The 17,379-nt window shown below is 38.3% G+C and overlaps 2 protein-coding genes across 10 annotated transcripts in view; one reads left to right on the top strand and one right to left on the bottom strand.

Moving 5' to 3' along the window:
• The window catches only part of cdh11 (cadherin 11, type 2, OB-cadherin (osteoblast)), a 135,046-nt gene that overhangs the window by 67,679 nt on the left and 49,988 nt on the right, over positions 1-17,379 (bottom strand). The window contains exon 2 of the mRNA XM_022211761.2: positions 6,899-6,962. The gene's annotated coding sequence lies outside the window, so the exon portion shown is untranslated. The remainder of the gene's footprint in view (positions 1-6,898; positions 6,963-17,379) is intronic.
• LOC127537388 (uncharacterized) lies at positions 324-4,945 on the top strand. Of its 9 annotated transcripts, none has more exons than XM_051959553.1 (2): positions 324-2,987; positions 3,132-4,945. In XM_051959553.1, exons 1-2 carry the CDS (start codon positions 2,844-2,846, stop codon positions 4,701-4,703), a joined length of 1,716 nt encoding a protein of 571 aa, XP_051815513.1. In that variant the 5' UTR covers positions 324-2,843; the 3' UTR covers positions 4,704-4,945. The 9 variants fall into 9 exon arrangements, with proteins under 9 accessions (XP_051815513.1, XP_051815511.1, XP_051815516.1 ...); XM_051959551.1 differs by having other exon boundaries at positions 3,096-4,945; XM_051959556.1 differs by having other exon boundaries at positions 324-3,023; positions 3,276-4,945.

The raw sequence follows: 17,379 nt of genomic DNA, 5'->3' as shown, positions 1-17,379 counted from the left end.
CAGATGAATCAGAATTAAAATGATCAGAATCTGAGCCGAGTGATGGGAAATCTGAGTTTAAAACACAATAAAAGTGTCTTTTTGTGTATCTTTTTTGATGTTTTACGTCTCATTTGTCTCGATTACATCATTATTTGTCATGTTGTGTCTCGGTTTTGTTGTTTTGCATCTAATTTTTGTACTTTTATTTCTTGTTTTGATCATTTGGTGTCTTGTTTGCATAGTTTTCTGTGACTTCTTGATTGTTTTGTGTCATATTTTTCTTCTTTTGCGTCTCTTTGTTGTCCAGTTGTTTCTCTTTTGTGTAATTTTGTGTTATTTTTGTTGTTTTGTGTCACTTTTTGCCCTTTTGTGCCTCCTATATGGTGTTCATGTCATTTTGTGTCTCGTTTTTGTTGGTTTGCGTCTAATTTTTGAACTTTTGTTTCTCATTTTGGTCATTCTGTGTGCCGTTTGCATGGTTTTGTGTGTCTTTTTGTTTTTTGCTTTACGTCACATTTTTGCCCTTTTATGACTCCTTCATGGCGTTTACATGTTATTTTGCAGTGTTTTTTTCTTTTTTGCATCTAATTTTTGCACTTTTGTGTGTTGTGTGCATAGTTTCGTGTGTCATTTCAGTTTTGTGTCTCATTTTTGTCCTTTTGTCTCTTTTTGCATCTATTTTTAGTCCGTTTGTGTCTCCTTTATGGTGTTTTATATGTTGTTTGCATCATTTTGCATTGTTTTTGTTGTTTTGCATGTAATTTTTGTAGTTTTGTGTCTTGTTTTTGTCATTTTGTGTCTCGTTTGCATAGTTTTGTGTCTCTTCTTGGTTGTTTTGTGTCACATATTTGTCCCTTTGTGTCCTTTTTTTGCATTTTTTCTCTGGTTTATGGCATTTTGCATCTTGTTTTTGTCATGTGTCTCGGTTTTGTTGTTTTGCATTTAATTTTTGTACTCTTGTTTCTCGCTTGTGTAGTTTTGTGTTACATTTTTGTCCTTGTGTGTCTGTTTTTTGGCATTATATGTCGTTTATGTGATTTTGTATCATTTCAATCGTGTTTTCTTTGTGTCATTCTGTCATTTTTTTGTTCTTTTGTGTCTCCTTGATGGTGTTTTATGTGTCATTTGTGTCATTTTGCGTCTTGTTTTTGCTGTTTTGCATCTAATTTTTGCAGTTTTGGGTTTTGTTTTTGTCAATTCATTTGCGTGGTTTTGTGTTGTTTTGAGCCACATTTTTGTCTTTTTATGTCTCATTTGTGTCGTTTTACATTATTTTTATCATGTTGGGTCTTTTTTGGGTCATTTTGTGTGTCAGTTTTGTTGTTTCATGTCACATTTTTGGTCGTTTGTGTCCCCTTTCTGGCGTTTTATGTTTCATTTTTCCTTTATGTCTCATTCATGCCATGTTGTGTCTGGTCTTTGTTGTTTTTTGTCTCTTTTTGGTCGTTTTGTGATGTTTTCTGTCATATTTTTGTCCTTTTGTGTCTGCTTTGTGGGTTGTTATGTCTTGTTTGTGTAATTTTGCGTTGTTTTTGTCGTATTGGGGCGCTTTTGCATCATTTTTGTCATGTTATGTCTGTTTTGTGTCACATTTGTGTTTGCTTTATGACCTGTAATGACTGTTTATGTCTCATTTGTGTCATGTTGTGTCTCATTTTTGCTGTTTGCATCTAATTTTAGTACTTTTGTTTCTCGTAGTTGTCATTTTTTGTCTTGTTTTTGTAGTTTTGAGTGTCTTTTTGGTTAGTTGTTGTCTTCTTTGGTATTTAATGGCTCATTTGTGTCATTTTGCTTCTTGTTTTTGTCATGTGGGTCTTCTGCATGTCATTTGTGTTTTGTATCTAATTTTTGTGCCTTGTTTACATGATTTGTGTCTCTTTTTGTGCTTTTGTGTCTCATTTAGGTGGTTTTCTGTCTCGTTTTGGTCATTTTGTGTGTCCTTTACATGGTTTTATGTTTCTTTCTGGTCGTTTGGTGGCGTTTTGTGTCTCTTTTCTGTCATTTTGTGTATCTCATTTGTGTCATTTTGCAATAAAACAGCTTTTATTGGATAGGCACAGTGAAGACAGACAGGTAACAGGGGAGAAGAGTTGGGGGAACAAGGGCCGTGTCTCAAGTATGTGGTTTTGTGTTTCTTTTTGGTCATTTTGTGTCTGGTTTAAGTGGTTTTGTGTCTCTTTTCTCATTTTGTGTCTTGTTTACATGATTTTGTGTCACATTTCATCCATTTTTAGCTGCCAGTGTGATGATAAAGAAAGAACGCATTAAAGATTCAGATTTGAGGACTTCTACGATGGATCGATGCGTCTGCTGCACAAATCTTCCTTTAGTGGCCACATAATGAAAGATAATGAAGATCCTGCAGAACTAACGTCGTCTGGAACCGCCCTGATCTGATTTATGTCTTCTACAGCTCCATGGATCATTCAGTGAATCTGAGCTGCTTCTGATGTGAAACAAAGTGTAGCTTCACTTCATTCTGCTGTCAGGATCCCATTAGGCTGCAGATAATGCAGCAGAAATCAACTTAAGGCTCCAGTTCTGCTTCCTGACCAGATTAATCTGGGAAGCCTCCAGCGATCGGCTGAGGAGGAGCAGAGTTTACAATGAGACGAGGAAAACAGGGTTAGGGAGAGAAAATCTCATCCAGATAACAGCTTCTGTTTCATCGTCACGGCGACAGCAGAGGTCGTCCCTCCTATTATGGGATGTCAGTGTGGAGGTCAGAAGGTTAAACGTCCAATCAGCTGCTTAAACCTCCTGAAAAGCAAAGTCCTAATAAAGCAGATCGATAGATTTTGATGATTCGACAGCAGCTGCAGATTTAAGCCTCCAAGAAGAGAAAAAGCCTCAGGTTTTAAATGTCCAACGTCCAGAAAGACGGAGGAAAAGTTCAGGTTCTAAACGTCCGGAAGGACGGAGGAAAAGTTCAGGTTCTAAACGTCCGGAAGGACGGAGGAAAAGTTCAGGTTCTAAACGTCCAGAAGGACGGAGGAAAAGTTCAGGTTTTAAACGTCCGGAAAGACGGAGGAAAAGTTCAGGTTCTAAACGTCCGGAAGGACGGAGGAAAAGTTCAGGTTTTAAACGTCCGGAAAGACGGAGGAAAAGTTCAGGTTTTAAACGTCCGGAAGGACGGAGGAAAAGTTCAGGTTTTAAACGTCCGGAAGGACGGAGGAAAAGTTCAGGTTCTAAACGTCCGGAAGGACGGAGGAAAAGTTCAGGTTCTAAACGTCCGGAAGGACGGAGGAAAAGTTCAGGTTCTAAACGTCCGGAAAGACGGAGGAAAAGTTCAGGTTCTAAACGTCCAGAAGGACGGAGGAAAAGTTCAGGTTCTAAACGTCCGGAAAGACGGAGGAAAAGTTCAGGTTCTAAACGTCCGGAAGGACGGAGGAAAAGTTCAGGTTTTAAACGTCCGGAAGGACGGAGGAAAAGTTCAGGTTCTAAACGTCCGGAAGGACGGAGGAAAAGTTCAGGTTCTAAACGTCCGGAAGGACGGAGGAAAAGTTCAGGTTCTAAACGTCCGGAAGGACGGAGGAAAAGTTCAGGTTCTAAACGTCCGGAAGGACGGAGGAAAAGTTCAGGTTCTAAACGTCCGGAAGGACGGAGGAAAAGTTCAGGTTCTAAACGTCCGGAAGGACGGAGGAAAAGTTCAGGTTTTAAACGTCCGGAAGGACGGAGGAAAAGTTCAGGTTTTAAACGTCCGGAAGGACGGAGGAAAAGTTCAGGTTCTAAACGTCCGGAAGGACGGAGGAAAAGTTCAGGTTCTAAACGTCCGGAAGGACGGAGGAAAAGTTCAGGTTCTAAACGTCCAGAAGGACGGAGGAAAAGTTCAGGTTTTAAACGTCCGGAAGGACGGAGGAAAAGTTCAGGTTCTAAACGTCCGGAAGGACGGAGGAAAAGTTCAGGTTCTAAACGTCCGGAAGGACGGAGGAAAAGTTCAGGTTCTAAACGTCCGGAAGGACGGAGGAAAAGTTCAGGTTTTAAACGTCCGGAAGGACGGAGGAAAAGTTCAGGTTTTAAACGTCCGGAAGGACGGAGGAAAAGTTCAGGTTCTAAACGTCCAGAAGGACGGAGGAAAAGTTCAGGTTCTAAACGTCCGGAAGGACGGAGGAAAAGTTCAGGTTCTAAACGTCCGGAAGGACGGAGGAAAAGTTCAGGTTTTAAACGTCCGGAAGGACGGAGGAAAAGTTCAGGTTCTAAACGTCCGGAAGGACGGAGGAAAAGTTCAGGTTCTAAACGTCCGGAAGGACGGAGGAAAAGTTCAGGTTCTAAACGTCCGGAAGGACGGAGGAAAAGTTCAGGTTCTAAACGTCCAGAAGGACGGAGGAAAAGTTCAGGTTTTAAACGTCCGGAAGGACGGAGGAAAAGTTCAGGTTCTAAACGTCCGGAAGGACGGAGGAAAAGTTCAGGTTCTAAACGTCCGGAAGGACGGAGGAAAAGTTCAGGTTCTAAACGTCCGGAAGGACGGAGGAAAAGTTCAGGTTTTAAACGTCCGGAAGGACGGAGGAAAAGTTCAGGTTCTAAACGTCCGGAAGGACGGAGGAAAAGTTCAGGTTTTAAACGTCCGGAAAGACGGAGGAAAAGTTCAGGTTTTAAACGTCCGGAAAGACGGAGGAAAAGTTCAGGTTTTAAACTCCAACATCCAGAAAGATGGAGGAAAAGTTCAGATTTTAAACGTCCAGAAAGATGGAGAGAGTCGAAGGAAAGAGTCCAAAAAATAAAATAAAAATCACTTAAATCCAGAAAAACTGTTCAGAATTATGTGTGGTAGAACCCAGGCGCAGTCACCAACAGGCAGACAACAGGTGTTAAAGGCGAAAAGGGGGTTTCATTGAATTAAAATCAAAAACTATTATCAACTAAGGACAGGACTATGGGGGCAGCGCAAAGCCAAACAACACTATAGAAAAACCAGAAACACCGAGCTACTGAAAGGTACTCACTGAATGACCAACGCAAACAACTGAGGGAGTGAACAGGCAAGGATTAATCCACAACAGAAACCAGAGTCCAAGGTTTGAGAGTCCAAACGGGGGGGGGGGGGGGGGGAGTAGAAGAGTCCAGAAGCTGTTGTAATCCAGTGGAAGTGTGAGGAAACGGCATGTGAGTCGGTCCAAACAAACACTGAAGGGAGCAGAGGGCTCTTATACAGAGGAGGGAAGCAGGTGAGCATAATTGTCTGATTACTTCCTGCTGAAGCTCATGCTGCACTCAGTAGTAAACCAGAGAGAGAGAGACAGGAAGGGATCCTGACAAAAACTGACAAAAATCTACAGTTTTTTGAATACAAACACTGTTGACTAACCCTGACTTGTCAAAATGAAAATATAGAATGCTGTGTCTATTTTTGGGCATTTTAAATCTCCTTTTTTGTCATTTTGTGACTCGGTTTTGTTGTTTTGCGTCAAATTTTTGTGCTTCTGTTTCTTGTTATGGTCAATTTGTGTCTCGTTTGTGTAGTTGTGTGTCTTTTTGGTTGTCTTGCATCCCTTTTTTGTCCTTTTGTGTGTGGTTTATGTCGTTTTATGTCCTAATCGTGTCATTTTGTGTTGCTTTTATCATGCTGTGTCTTCTTTGTGTCGTTTTGTGTCTCTGCTTTCTGTTCTATCTGTAAAAAAGTTGGTTTATAAGTTTTCAAGGCAAATAGATGAAGTTAAATCGACTTAAACACAATTTAAACCAAGTAATGCAGAAATATGAGTTTAGATCACATGATATTAAACTGATGCTGCAGAATAATGTCTTTAAAATAACATTTTTCACTTTTAAAGGTTTATTTCAATCATTAAATCAGTTTATATTGATCTCAGCAGTGGGAATAATCCTTCATAAGAGCAGAGTGTTTGTGGACGATCATGAGTCATGAGAGGGTTTCAGCAGTAATGATTCTGTTTTTAAAGCCTGTGAATGAATCCTCCTCCCAGCAGCTCTTCTCTTTTTTCTTTTTTCTTTTCTCCTCGTCTCTCCGTCTCTCCACCTATTTGTCTTTTTCCACTCTGCAGTTGAAGGATTACGTTCTGAAATCGGCTCGTCAGCCTGCCAGCCTCAGATAAGCGCTCTGGATCGATTAGATCGGCCTTTAATCTATTCAACTTTTTCTTTTCTCTTCTTTTTTTCCGGGCGAACAGAGAAATATTTCGTGAGAGATGTGAGGTCGGAGATAGGAAGACTCTGGAAGACAAGGACGAAGGACGAACGCTTCGAGAGCCGCCGGAGTGTGAATGTTTACAAGTCCTCTATTAATTAGACAACAACAACAACACAACAACAATAACAACACAACAACAGGACCACAGCAACACTTCTTTGGGGTCTTGTGCCCTGTTTGCATAGTTTTGTGTGTCTTTTTGGTTGCTTTGTGTCATATTTTTGCCCTTTTGTGCCTCTTTTATGACATTTTATGTCTCATTTCTGTCATTTTACATCGTTTTTATCATGTCATTTCTCATTTGTGTCATTTTGTGTCTTGTTTTTGTTGTTTTGCATCACATTTTTGTCCTTTTGTTTCTTGTTTTTGTCAATTTTGTGCCTCGTTTGTGTGGTTTTGTGTGACTTTTGATTGTTTGTGTCACATTTTTGTCCTTTTGTGCGTCTTTTTTGCTATTTTATGTCTTGTCTCGTGTCATTTTGCGTCATTTTGCGTCATTTTGCGTCATCGGGTTAGGTCTTCTTTGTGTCTTTTGGCGTCTCTTTTTTGTCCTCTTTTCTCTCCTTTATGGCATTTTAAGTGTTGTTTATGTCATTTTGCATTGTTTTGTTGTTTTGCATCAAGCTTTTGTAGGTAAATGTCTTTACAGGTGCACTGTAATGAGCTGCTGCAGGCAAAACAAACGTGAATCATTTTTTACTAACTGTGAAGGACAGAGGTCACAAACAGCCGGTTAGCAGGATGCTAAACAAACATGTCAGAACTCACCTTTAGCTCATCACTGGGCTTTTATTCTGAAGGTTTCACTTCCTGCACGGCGACACAGATCAGCCTGAAACAGAGCGAGAGGAGAGAAACTGACATTAATTACATTTAGGAAGCAGTTTATTGAAGAGGAATCACACAACAAAGCTGTAATTAGACGCGTGTTAATTAATTAGCCGTCATGTAATCACTGAAGACGCTCAGAAACAAGCAGATAAACTCAAACTGAGAGCTTCCACTCAGACATTTCAAATGGTTTTGGTCTCAAACTTAAACTTCCTCCTGTAACCGCCACACTCACAGAGAGCTGTCAGACATGTTCTGCTGCTTTGAATGAATGAATTTAGGAGCCGGTTTGAGTCCATTAAAGCAGACGGCTGACAGTTCCAGCTGCAGAGAGCTTCAGACGTTTCCATTCCATCAGAACATCTGGACAGCAGCGAGCGGACGGAGCAACGAGCAGAAGGTCGTTTCATTTGTGCTTCTACTGTGAGAGTGAAAGTCGTGACATTTCATCTGCACCACTTCATCTTAAAGGGCTCTTTTAAAACTCACCAAATATAAAGTGGGATTTTTTTAAAAATCAAAGAAATTCTGCAGTTTTCAACATGACAGAAAATGTTCAGCGATCCATCAAAAATTCAACCAAAATCATCCAAATGTGAGCTGAAAACTGTGATGTTTCATTCTGCATGTCTGAAGTTGAACAATCACCAAAAATAAAGCATTTTCATTCACTAGTTTCTGTAAAAAACAAAAAAAATGAGTTTGTGCAGCGGCAGAAGTTCTCTCTGAGCCGGCAGGCAGCAGGATGATGACGGACTTTGCCGCCTCCTTTACTGCGTCCCAGATCACCCGAGGTGTGATCTGAGCCGAGCTGCATCAGCGACCAGCAGCCAGGAGCAGCCGCTTCACCGGGCCGGTCCCTCCAGAACCGCTCGGACCTGCCGAGTGGAGGGAAGCCTGCAAACGGAGTGAGGCTGAAAACATCCAGCAACCGTGGAGGAACACAGAGTGACGAGGTGAGGAGATGTTTCAGAACATCTGACGCCACGTTTCTTTCTGAGTGATCACAGCAACGCTCTGCCTCATAAACCGTCCTGCACTCCTCTAACAGCAGCAAGGAGCTCCACTCTAACCAGAATAAAACCTGATGGGAACAAATCCACATCCTGACACGTCCAGACCTCCAGACAGAAACAAACTCTTCATTAAGCTGTGAGTCCTGTTAATTCACTCTGACTCATTTATCCTGTGAAGAAACAACAAGCTTCACACTGGAGATGAGGAGTTTTACTGCAGATCTGGAGTCAGATCCACGCGTTGAGGACATTAACTGGTAGGAAGGTTGTTTTTTTAACGTGTCTGGATGAAGACAGACGGACGAAAAGTTTAATCATCACTGAGTCACATTCAGCTTATTTATCCTTCAGAGCTGATTTTACTCCAGTTTCAGGACAAAAACAAGCTGCAAATGCAGAGAAATGCACTGACTAGATCACTTAGAAACAACTAGAACCTTTAAGCAGCAAAAATGACGAGTTTTACCGAAGATCTGAAACGTGTTTGATTCTCTCAGTGAACAGTTTTAAGATCTATAAAGAAAATGTTAAATTTGCAAAAGGAGACATTCTTGTGTGTCTGTGTTTCGATTCTGCAAAAAGTTTGAACTTGTGTCCTGCAGGAAGCCGGTGAAGGTGTTTGTGCAGCTCAAAGGTCCATTTCTATCTGGTTTTACTGCAGTTTCAGGACAAAAATGTTCTGAAATGACAACTTTTACTGAAGATTTAGACTGAAAATGTGTGTTTGCCTGCTTTTTATGAGAAAATGTTTCAGGCATGGTGAAAAAAGACAAAGAAAAATGGTAGAGTGAAGCTTTGTTTTGCTTTTTGAACTGTTAAATGTGATTTGACTGCAGTTTCTGGACCTAAAACAATCTGCAAATGCAACACAATGCACCAAGCAGTTCCTCTTCACACATCCCCTTGGCTTTGACATAAGGAAAACCTTACAGCAGCAACTTACATGCCAAACATAGAGCTAAGGATGAGAGTCCTGTTTGATTCTCTTATTAAACAGTTTTAAGATCTATAAAGAAAATGACTAAATTGGCAAAAAGGGACAAGAAGCTTAAGCTCATGGACATGAAGCTTTGTGCAGCTCAAACGTCCATTTATTTCTGATTTTACTGCAGTTTCAGGACCTAAACAGCTTCTGAATGCTCTGGAAATGAAAGGTTTTATTGAAGATTTGCTCGGTTCTTTTGTAAATCTGTAGTTTAACAAGAATAGGGAAGAAAAATGGAAGAGAGAAGCTTTGTTTTGCTTTTTTAACCGTTAAATCTGATTCAACAACAGTTTTAGGACTAAAACAACTCGTGAACGGAGCTCAGAAAATCCCAGACACTGATCTGGCCGATAAACTGATCTGTTCCATGCCTCAGACTCCCTCTGCTTCGTAAAAACAGCAACCTCTGAGCAGAGCTTCCGCTGTGGAGATGATCGGCTTTAGATGTAGTTTGATTCTCTCAGTGATCTACAGAGAACACATCAACGCAATCAGATGTTCAACGGAGACGCTCTTCCCTGTGCGGTTGATTTTTCTGGAAAAAGTTTCCCAGAATCATCTGCAGATAGTTAGAGAGTGTAGATGAAGAAAAACGACAAGAAGAGGGTCTGTGTAGCTCGTACGTCTTTAAAATCTGATTTTGCAACACTTTTTAGAACATCCCACAGATTCCTCTTCACTACCAACACAACTTCCAAGGGGTGATTTTCGCACTAAAGATTACAAGTCGTACTGAAGATCTGGCTTGAAATTGATTCTTTTGTTGATCTACAAACAGCATGTTCATGTTCTGCTTGACTGCTGCTTCTGGAAAAAGTTTCCCAGAATCGTCTGCAGGTAGTTAGAGAGAGTAGATGAAGAAAAACTACAAGAAGAGGGTTTGTGTAGTTCGTACGTCTATAAAATCTGATTTCGCAACAGTTTTAGGATCTAAAACGACTTGTGAACGCAGCTCAGAACATCCCAGACATCAGCTTGACCGATGCATTGATTCATTCCTCTTCACGACTGTGAACGTCACAACAATCCAAGCGACAACTTTCACTCTTAAAACTGCAAGTTTTGCTCAATTTTTTTGAAGATTTTACGAAGAGCATAATAAAAAAAAAGCTGTCTGTTAACCGGTACGTTCTGGCCAGTTTGGTTGCTGTTGTTGTACGTCTTTAAAATCAGATTCTGCCACAGTTTTAGAATCTAAAACAACTTTTGAACTCAGCTCAGACTCAATCCTTTCACCTCTAAGTCCTCTTTGCTTTGGGAAACAAGAACAACAAGAAGCTGCAAGTAACTTTAATACAGAAAATGACGAGTTCTACTGAAGATTTGTGATTTTGTTGTAAAGATCTACGAAGAACACGTCGACTGCTTTTGTAAAACGAGGCATTTTTGTGCGTTCGCCAGCTTTCTATGGAACAACGTGTCCAGGTTTGGCTGATTGGCTGCTTTCAGTCTCAGTTTGTGGTCTTTAGTCTGCAGGATCTAAAGCTGCTCTGATCCTGAGTCTGCAGACGAAGACGCCGTCTCAGGAATTAAAGCGAGTTTGATGGCGTTGTGGTTTCTGAGATGTGAAAAGCATGAATAAAGTCTTATTGATCGTCTCTGCTGCGTCCATGTAGCCGATAACGCTCTGCATCGACCGCCGCTGATGAATTACGCTCATTTCTAGAGACGGTAAACACGACGACTCTTTATTTCAGCCGTAAATAAGCACCAGGAGACGATACGAGGAGAGTTCACCAGACTGGAGGACTCACTGCTTCTGATGGAGGAAATATTCTGCAGCTGAACCAGAAAACTGCAGCTTTTAGTTTCTGTTGTTGTCTGAGATCAACTCCAAAAAACAACTTAAGTTTAAAATGACACTAAACACCTCTGATTGTGAAGGTGTTTCATGGAAAGAAAAGACCTTTTTTTTAAGTAAAAAATGTGTAATTGCAGTTTTAAATCCTGCTGAAGAAAGATGACTGTATTTAGCATTTTTATTAATTTATTTTATCATTTTATGGATTTAGAGTAATTTTGCAAGTTCTGATTTTATTCAGGAGATTAAAATATTGACTTCGAATGTGTAAATTCTTTTTTTTCTAAAATTATTGTGAATATATTTTGGTTTATGACAGTTTCGGGCAATTACGACGATCAATTATTATTTATTGCTGAAGTACAATTTTTTTATCTGTTAATTCTCACTAATTATATTTAATTTTAGACAAAAATATTCACAAGCTTGAAGTAAATAGTTTAATCTCTTAAAAAGAAAAAAGATAATAATGCTGAAACTTGTAAAACTGTGTGCTTTAAGGTTATTTAAGAAAAACATGAAATATATATAAAAAAATTCCAGTCAGCTTTAAAAAAAGATTTCAAATCACAATTCCACATTTACAGTCACCTTTTACATCAAAAATGTTCAACTGTCTTTATCAAAATATTTTTTATTATTTAAAAATAATTCTCATTAATTATAGTTAATTTTAGATGAAAAAATATTCACAAGCTTGAATAATTTAATCTACTAAATAAAAAACAAAAAATGTAAAAAATAACGCTGATATTTAAAAATTTTGGTTATTTTTTTACATTTATTTAAAAAATGCCAAAAAAAATATAAAATGTTTATTTCAGGTGTAGAAATTCAAGTCAACTGTTCATTTTTATTTTAAAAAAAATCTTTTAAAAGTTATTTTAAATTTTGAGTTTGGTTCTTTTGTCAAGCAGATCACAACAACAACAACAACAACAACAACAACAACCACATAAAGGAGAGTGAAGCAGCTAAACTCTGCTGTAGCTGCAGAGTCTTTTATGTGGTTGTTGCTGTATTCCTAAAAAAATACTAAATATTTTATATGTGGATCTGAATATTTCTGACTCAGAATGGTGGCTGGGGCTCATTTAAGGACACAGAACACTGAGAAAGTTGCTAAAACACTTCCTAAACGCCGTAAACAGGCTGGAAGGAACATACATGTGCAGATGAAACCCACAGCTTGGATGGAGTCATTAGCTAAAAGGCTGGAGCTGGAGGCCGACCAGGATAATTATTCTGATTACAGTCCTGGAGCTGAGCCGCATCCAAACACAGATTAAAATCTGGAGTCTCATCTGGCTCCTCAAACAAGACGCTGGGATTCATCCCTCCGTTTTCTGCAGATCTGATGACCTCTATATGGGAAACTCGGCTTCATCCGGAGACACTTCTGACCCCCGTCTGAGAAGCTTTTTGGTGCAAAGTCTCCACAGGAAGGAGGCCGTGACTCCAGACTGCAGCTGATATGTGATAATCTACCTTTGGTGGAGCGGATATACTCAAAAAACACCCGAGAATCCATTATCAAGATCCAATGCTGGTTCACTAGTGGCATTCTGGATACATTTTTATCTTATTTTGATTAAATTTTGAGTCATTTTGGATGAGTTTCATGTCACTTAGCACAGTTTTCAAGTCAAAATATTTAAAAACTGGAAGGTTTGCTGACAAAATTTTGCATATATCAGATTGTACTGATGTTAGAGCAGCTTTGCACATCTAGACCTCTATGAACATCTAGACCTCTGTAAACACCGAGACCTCTGTGAACACCTCGACCTCTGTGAACATCTAGACCTCGATGAACATCTAGACCTCTGTGAACATCTAGACCTCTATGAACATCCTCTATGAACATCTAGACCTCTATGAACATCCTCTATGAACATCTAGACCTCTGTGAACATCTAGACCTCTATGAACATCTAGACCTCTATGAACATCTAGACCTCTGTGAACATCTAGACCTCTGTGAACATCTAGACCTCGATGAACATCTAGACCTCTGTGAACATCTAGACCTCTATGAACATCTAGACCTCTGTGGACATCTAGACCTCTGTGAACATCTAGACCTCTGTGAACATCTAGACCTCTGTGAACACCTAGACCTCTGTGAACATCTAGACCTCTGTGAACACCTAGACCTCTGTGAACATCTAGACCTCTGTGAACACCTAGACCTCTGTGAACATCTAGAGCTCTGTGAACACCTAGACCTCTATGAACATCTAGACCTCTGTGAACACCTAGACCTCGATGAACATCTAGACCTCTGTGAACATCTAGACCTCGATGAACATCTAGACCTCTGTGAACATCTAGACCTCTATGAACATCTAGACCTCTGTGGACATCTAGACCTCTATGAATATCTAGACCTCTGTGAACATCTAGACCTCTATGAACATCTAGACCTCGATGAACATCTAGACCTCTATGAACATCTAGACCTCTATCAACACCTAGACCTCTATGAACATCTAGACCTCTATGAACATCCTCTATGAACATCTAGACCTCTATGAACATCCTCTATGAACATCTAGACCTCTGTGAACATCTAGACCTCTATGAACATCTAGACCTCTATGAACATCTAGACCTCTGTGAACATCTAGACCTCTATGAACATCCTCTATGAACATCTATACCTCTATGAACACCTAGACTAAGACTAAATATCTAAAAACTGGAACCTTGTCTGGTCCAACTTTAACCATCAGATTCTACTGATGTTAGAGCCTCAACAGTTGGAGAAATATGGACCAAAGACTGTATTTTAGTAGAAATATGGATCCATCCATTACAGGAACTTTATGGAGACATTCGACCAGCCTGGGTTGGAGGTTTTACACTTTTCTTTCATTTTTAAGCTCCAATAATTGTTCATTATTGTAACTTTTGGTAATCTGGAGTAATTCTGGACGGATTTTGAGTCATTCTGGGCTATTTTTCTGCCATTTTCGACAGGTTTGAAGTCAAAATGAAAATCTACTCAGTTCTACTGAAGTTAGAGCCTTTAATGTTGGTGAAATGATGACTAAAGACTGTATTTTAGTAATTATGGATAAAGCTGTAGCTTTATTGAGGACGCAGACAGAATAGATTTGGTGAATCTGAGCTGTGAATGAGAATATGTGTTCATGAGTGTGATGCTGTCAGTGGAACCAGGCAGACAGAATGTGATTCACTTCTTGTTTTTCACTTTTTGTTAATTTTATTAAGTTTTTCTTTATTTAATAAATATATTCATATGTAAAGAAAATACAAAGCACATCTAATTTATGACAATGTGAAAACACACATAATTTATTTATTTTAAAAGATACACTTTTTTTATTATTTTATTAGATTTGTCTTTTTTAATAAAAACATTAATATGTAAATAAAATGCCAAAGCAGCACACAGAATTTACACGTCTGATGTAAAACAATGTGAGCAACCATGAAATTAATTTTATTTATTTTTTGATACAAAATTGCGTAAATTTTGAAATATTTGAACAAATTCAGTGTAATTTCACATTTTCTTCTACTTTATTTAGTCAACAAAAATATTATGTATATAAATTAATTTTTTGTTGTCTTAATTCTTTTAAAAATATTAACATGTAAATAAAAGTACAAAAAGTACAAAGAATTTACATATGTAATGCTATCAATGTGATTAACTGATTAACCATAAAATTATTTTTAAAAAGAAAACTTAAATATTTTGATACACAATTATATGAACTAATTCAGCATAATTTCACATTTTTTTCAGTTTTACTTCAGAACTGACGTCAAATTTATAATGTTTTTGTCAAATTTATAATGTTTTTGTCAAATTTATAATGTTTTTGTCAAACTAAATACAGTTAGTGAGAATAAACAGAAAAATTATAGTACATTTTATTAAATGATATATTATTTAAATATTTCCACAACAGAATGTGTTTTTATGTGTATTAATAATATCTATGAGCACAGTCCTTCAGTTATTGTTATTTATCTGTATATGTCATCTTTATTAAAAGATAATTTCATACTTTCTAAACATATAAATATCCTTGAATAAACATTAAAAAGTACAAAAAAGAAAAACAAATGATGTGATGTGAAATTAGTTCTATAAAATGACTGTGTTTTTATTAGAAAGTTATTTTCTGGTGTTGAATATGAGAGTTTTATCTCTAATTAGTTTATTTTTCATCTAATCTGACTGGATAGTTTCTCATCTCTGCAGGTAAATGTGTGTCAGCGCTAACAGAGCTAAATTTACCCGCCGCCTGTAGAACACGTTTAACTCTTTGAACTTATTTCTGGTGCTTTCTCATGTTTTATCTGCAGGCGAGCATCCTCCTCCTCCTCCTCCTCCTCCTCTCTGACTCACAGCCGAGGCTAAAATAAAACTCAGGTGCAGGATGTTGGCGGCTCTATCTTTCCATCTTTTATTATCTCAGACGTCCTGCTCCTCCTACGGCTCCAGACGATCCTGGATTTTCACTTCTTCCTCTGGAAATACGAGGCTGAAACGTCTCCGTGTGGCTGGAGAAGCTTCATGTGTTGTCTTTAGTTCTTTATTTATGCAGAAATAAACCCAGAATGATCAGCAGGCAGCAGCACCAGTTGATATTTAGTTGGATTTTTAGTGTTTTAGTTCATCGACAATAAAACAGTGACTCATTCTGTGGATTAGAAGCTCTAAATAAGATGCTGTAATGCAAAATGTGAGAAAAAAAACAAAATACTGACAGCAAATGTGGATATATTTGTTGATCTGTCTCAAATTCTGCTAAGAGTTTTACTTATCGGCAAAAATAAGCTTTCAGACGTTGAATTCTCATATTTTTACATTCAAAAAGCACCTAAGTATCATTTTAAGGAATAAAACTTATTATTATTGCCGTTATGGACTATTTTTAGTCATTTGGACACATTTGATCTTATTTTAAACACGTTTTGATTAATTTTGGATGAATTTCTTGTCTTTTGGACAGTTTTCAAGTCAAAATATCCAAAAACTGAAATGTTTGCCGACCAAACTTCCCTCATATCAGATTCTGCTGATTTTAGAGCCTCTAAAGTTGGCGAAATGTCGACCAAAGGCTGTGTTTTAGCAGAAATATGGGAAATATGAGCCAGAAAACCCTCCAGAAGCTGCTGAGAGTTCAGAAAGCTGCTGGTGAACCCGCAGTTTCGTCTTTACTGTAGTTTTCTGCACTTCGGAGCTCTTTAATTGATTTTTCTTTTCCTTTAATTCGGTTCTAAACCTGAGAAAGTCACTGAGGCTCGTGTTTTCGACTAAATCTTTATGAGTTTTCTTCTCTCCTGTTGTTTGCTTTAAGATGAGCAGCTCTAACTCTCCCCTCCAGCTCTTTATCTGCACAAACTGCTTCATTATTCCTGAGTATTGTTGGTATTTTATGCTGTTTATCGCTGCAGTAATAAAAGAAGGAAACTCAAGCTAAAGCTGATCTGAGAGCAGCTGTGTTAAACTCATTTACAGAGCAGTACGCTTTCTGTCATCGCTGCATCACGACCGGCTGGATGTGAACCACACAGATTCCTGCTTCTGCTGGTTTACAGTCAGGAGAGATTCTCTGAGCTGAAGGTTGGAGCTGAAGGCCGAGCGAAGCAGGAAAACGCGACATGTAGGACTCAGAGGAAAACACCAAACACATCTTTTAACGCTGAACTAAACAACCATCTGCCTTCCAGGATCAGGTAAAACATCAGAGCTGATCCTAAATATACAAAGACCAGAAAGTGGAGCTAAAAATGTGACGATTCAACAGTTAAGGAGCAGAAAAACGTCTGCTGGAATGATCTGAAGTCGGTCATTATTTTATGACCCGTTAACTCTGCACTGCCCTCATTAGGATTTCTGACTCTTCTGAAGAAACATGCATTGAAAAGTCCAAAACATCCTGATGCAACAGTTTTATAGAAGAAAAATATCAGTTTTAATAAACTGAAGTGAAAAAAACAAACTAAACTTAACAAAACAAAGAAAATGTGTTAAAAGTTTACAGCATTGGAGTGATTTGAGCATCAACGTCATGGATTGTGCGACTATTTTTTAAGACTTTGAAACCTTTATGCACTGATGGAACAATTATATCCAAGAGAAACATTAGCTCGAATAATTATAAGTAGAAAAAACATGTATTAGTTGAAAATGTGCATAAATAAAGGGATTAAGATGGTTCAAGTCTCCACTGTAGCGACCAGTGACTGCAGACAAACATTTGTTAGAGTAAAAAGAAGATAAATAAGAAAAGAAAATGACATGCATTAGTTTAGAAAAATGTGGTAGATGGATTATAGATGGTTTAAATATTTGGAAAGTGTTGGAGAAGTCGTAATTTAAATAAAAACTTCAGCTCTGACTGCAGCTGAACAACGACTGGAGACAGAAATGTGAAGATGCAACAAACACGCAGCAGAAAATCATTTGTAGTACATAAGAAGGAGAAAAAAGTAAAAAACAAAGTGTTATTTCAGCATTTCTAGCATCAACATCATGGATTGTGCGACTATTTTTTAAGACTTTCAAAAAGTTTTGCGCTGTTTCAACAATTACATCCAAGAAAAACGTTTGCTAGAATAATTATAAGTA

This window comes from Acanthochromis polyacanthus, chromosome 15 (genome assembly GCF_021347895.1).
Source record: "Acanthochromis polyacanthus isolate Apoly-LR-REF ecotype Palm Island chromosome 15, KAUST_Apoly_ChrSc, whole genome shotgun sequence".
NCBI lineage: Eukaryota > Metazoa > Chordata > Actinopteri > Pomacentridae > Acanthochromis > Acanthochromis polyacanthus.
This window is presented reverse-complemented; position numbering and strand designations above follow the sequence as displayed.

What these genes read in the sequence shown, in the direction of transcription:
- LOC127537388 (XM_051959548.1), top strand. Translation starts at nt 2,844, where the DNA reads ATGTCCAACGTCCAGAAAGACGGAGGAAAAGTTCAGGTTCTAAACGTC. An exon ending in AAGACGGAGGAAAAGTTCAG is followed by an intron (nt 3,276 to 3,311) that starts GTTCTAAACGTC and finishes GGAAAAGTTCAG; the next exon opens with GTTCTAAACGTCCGGAAAGA.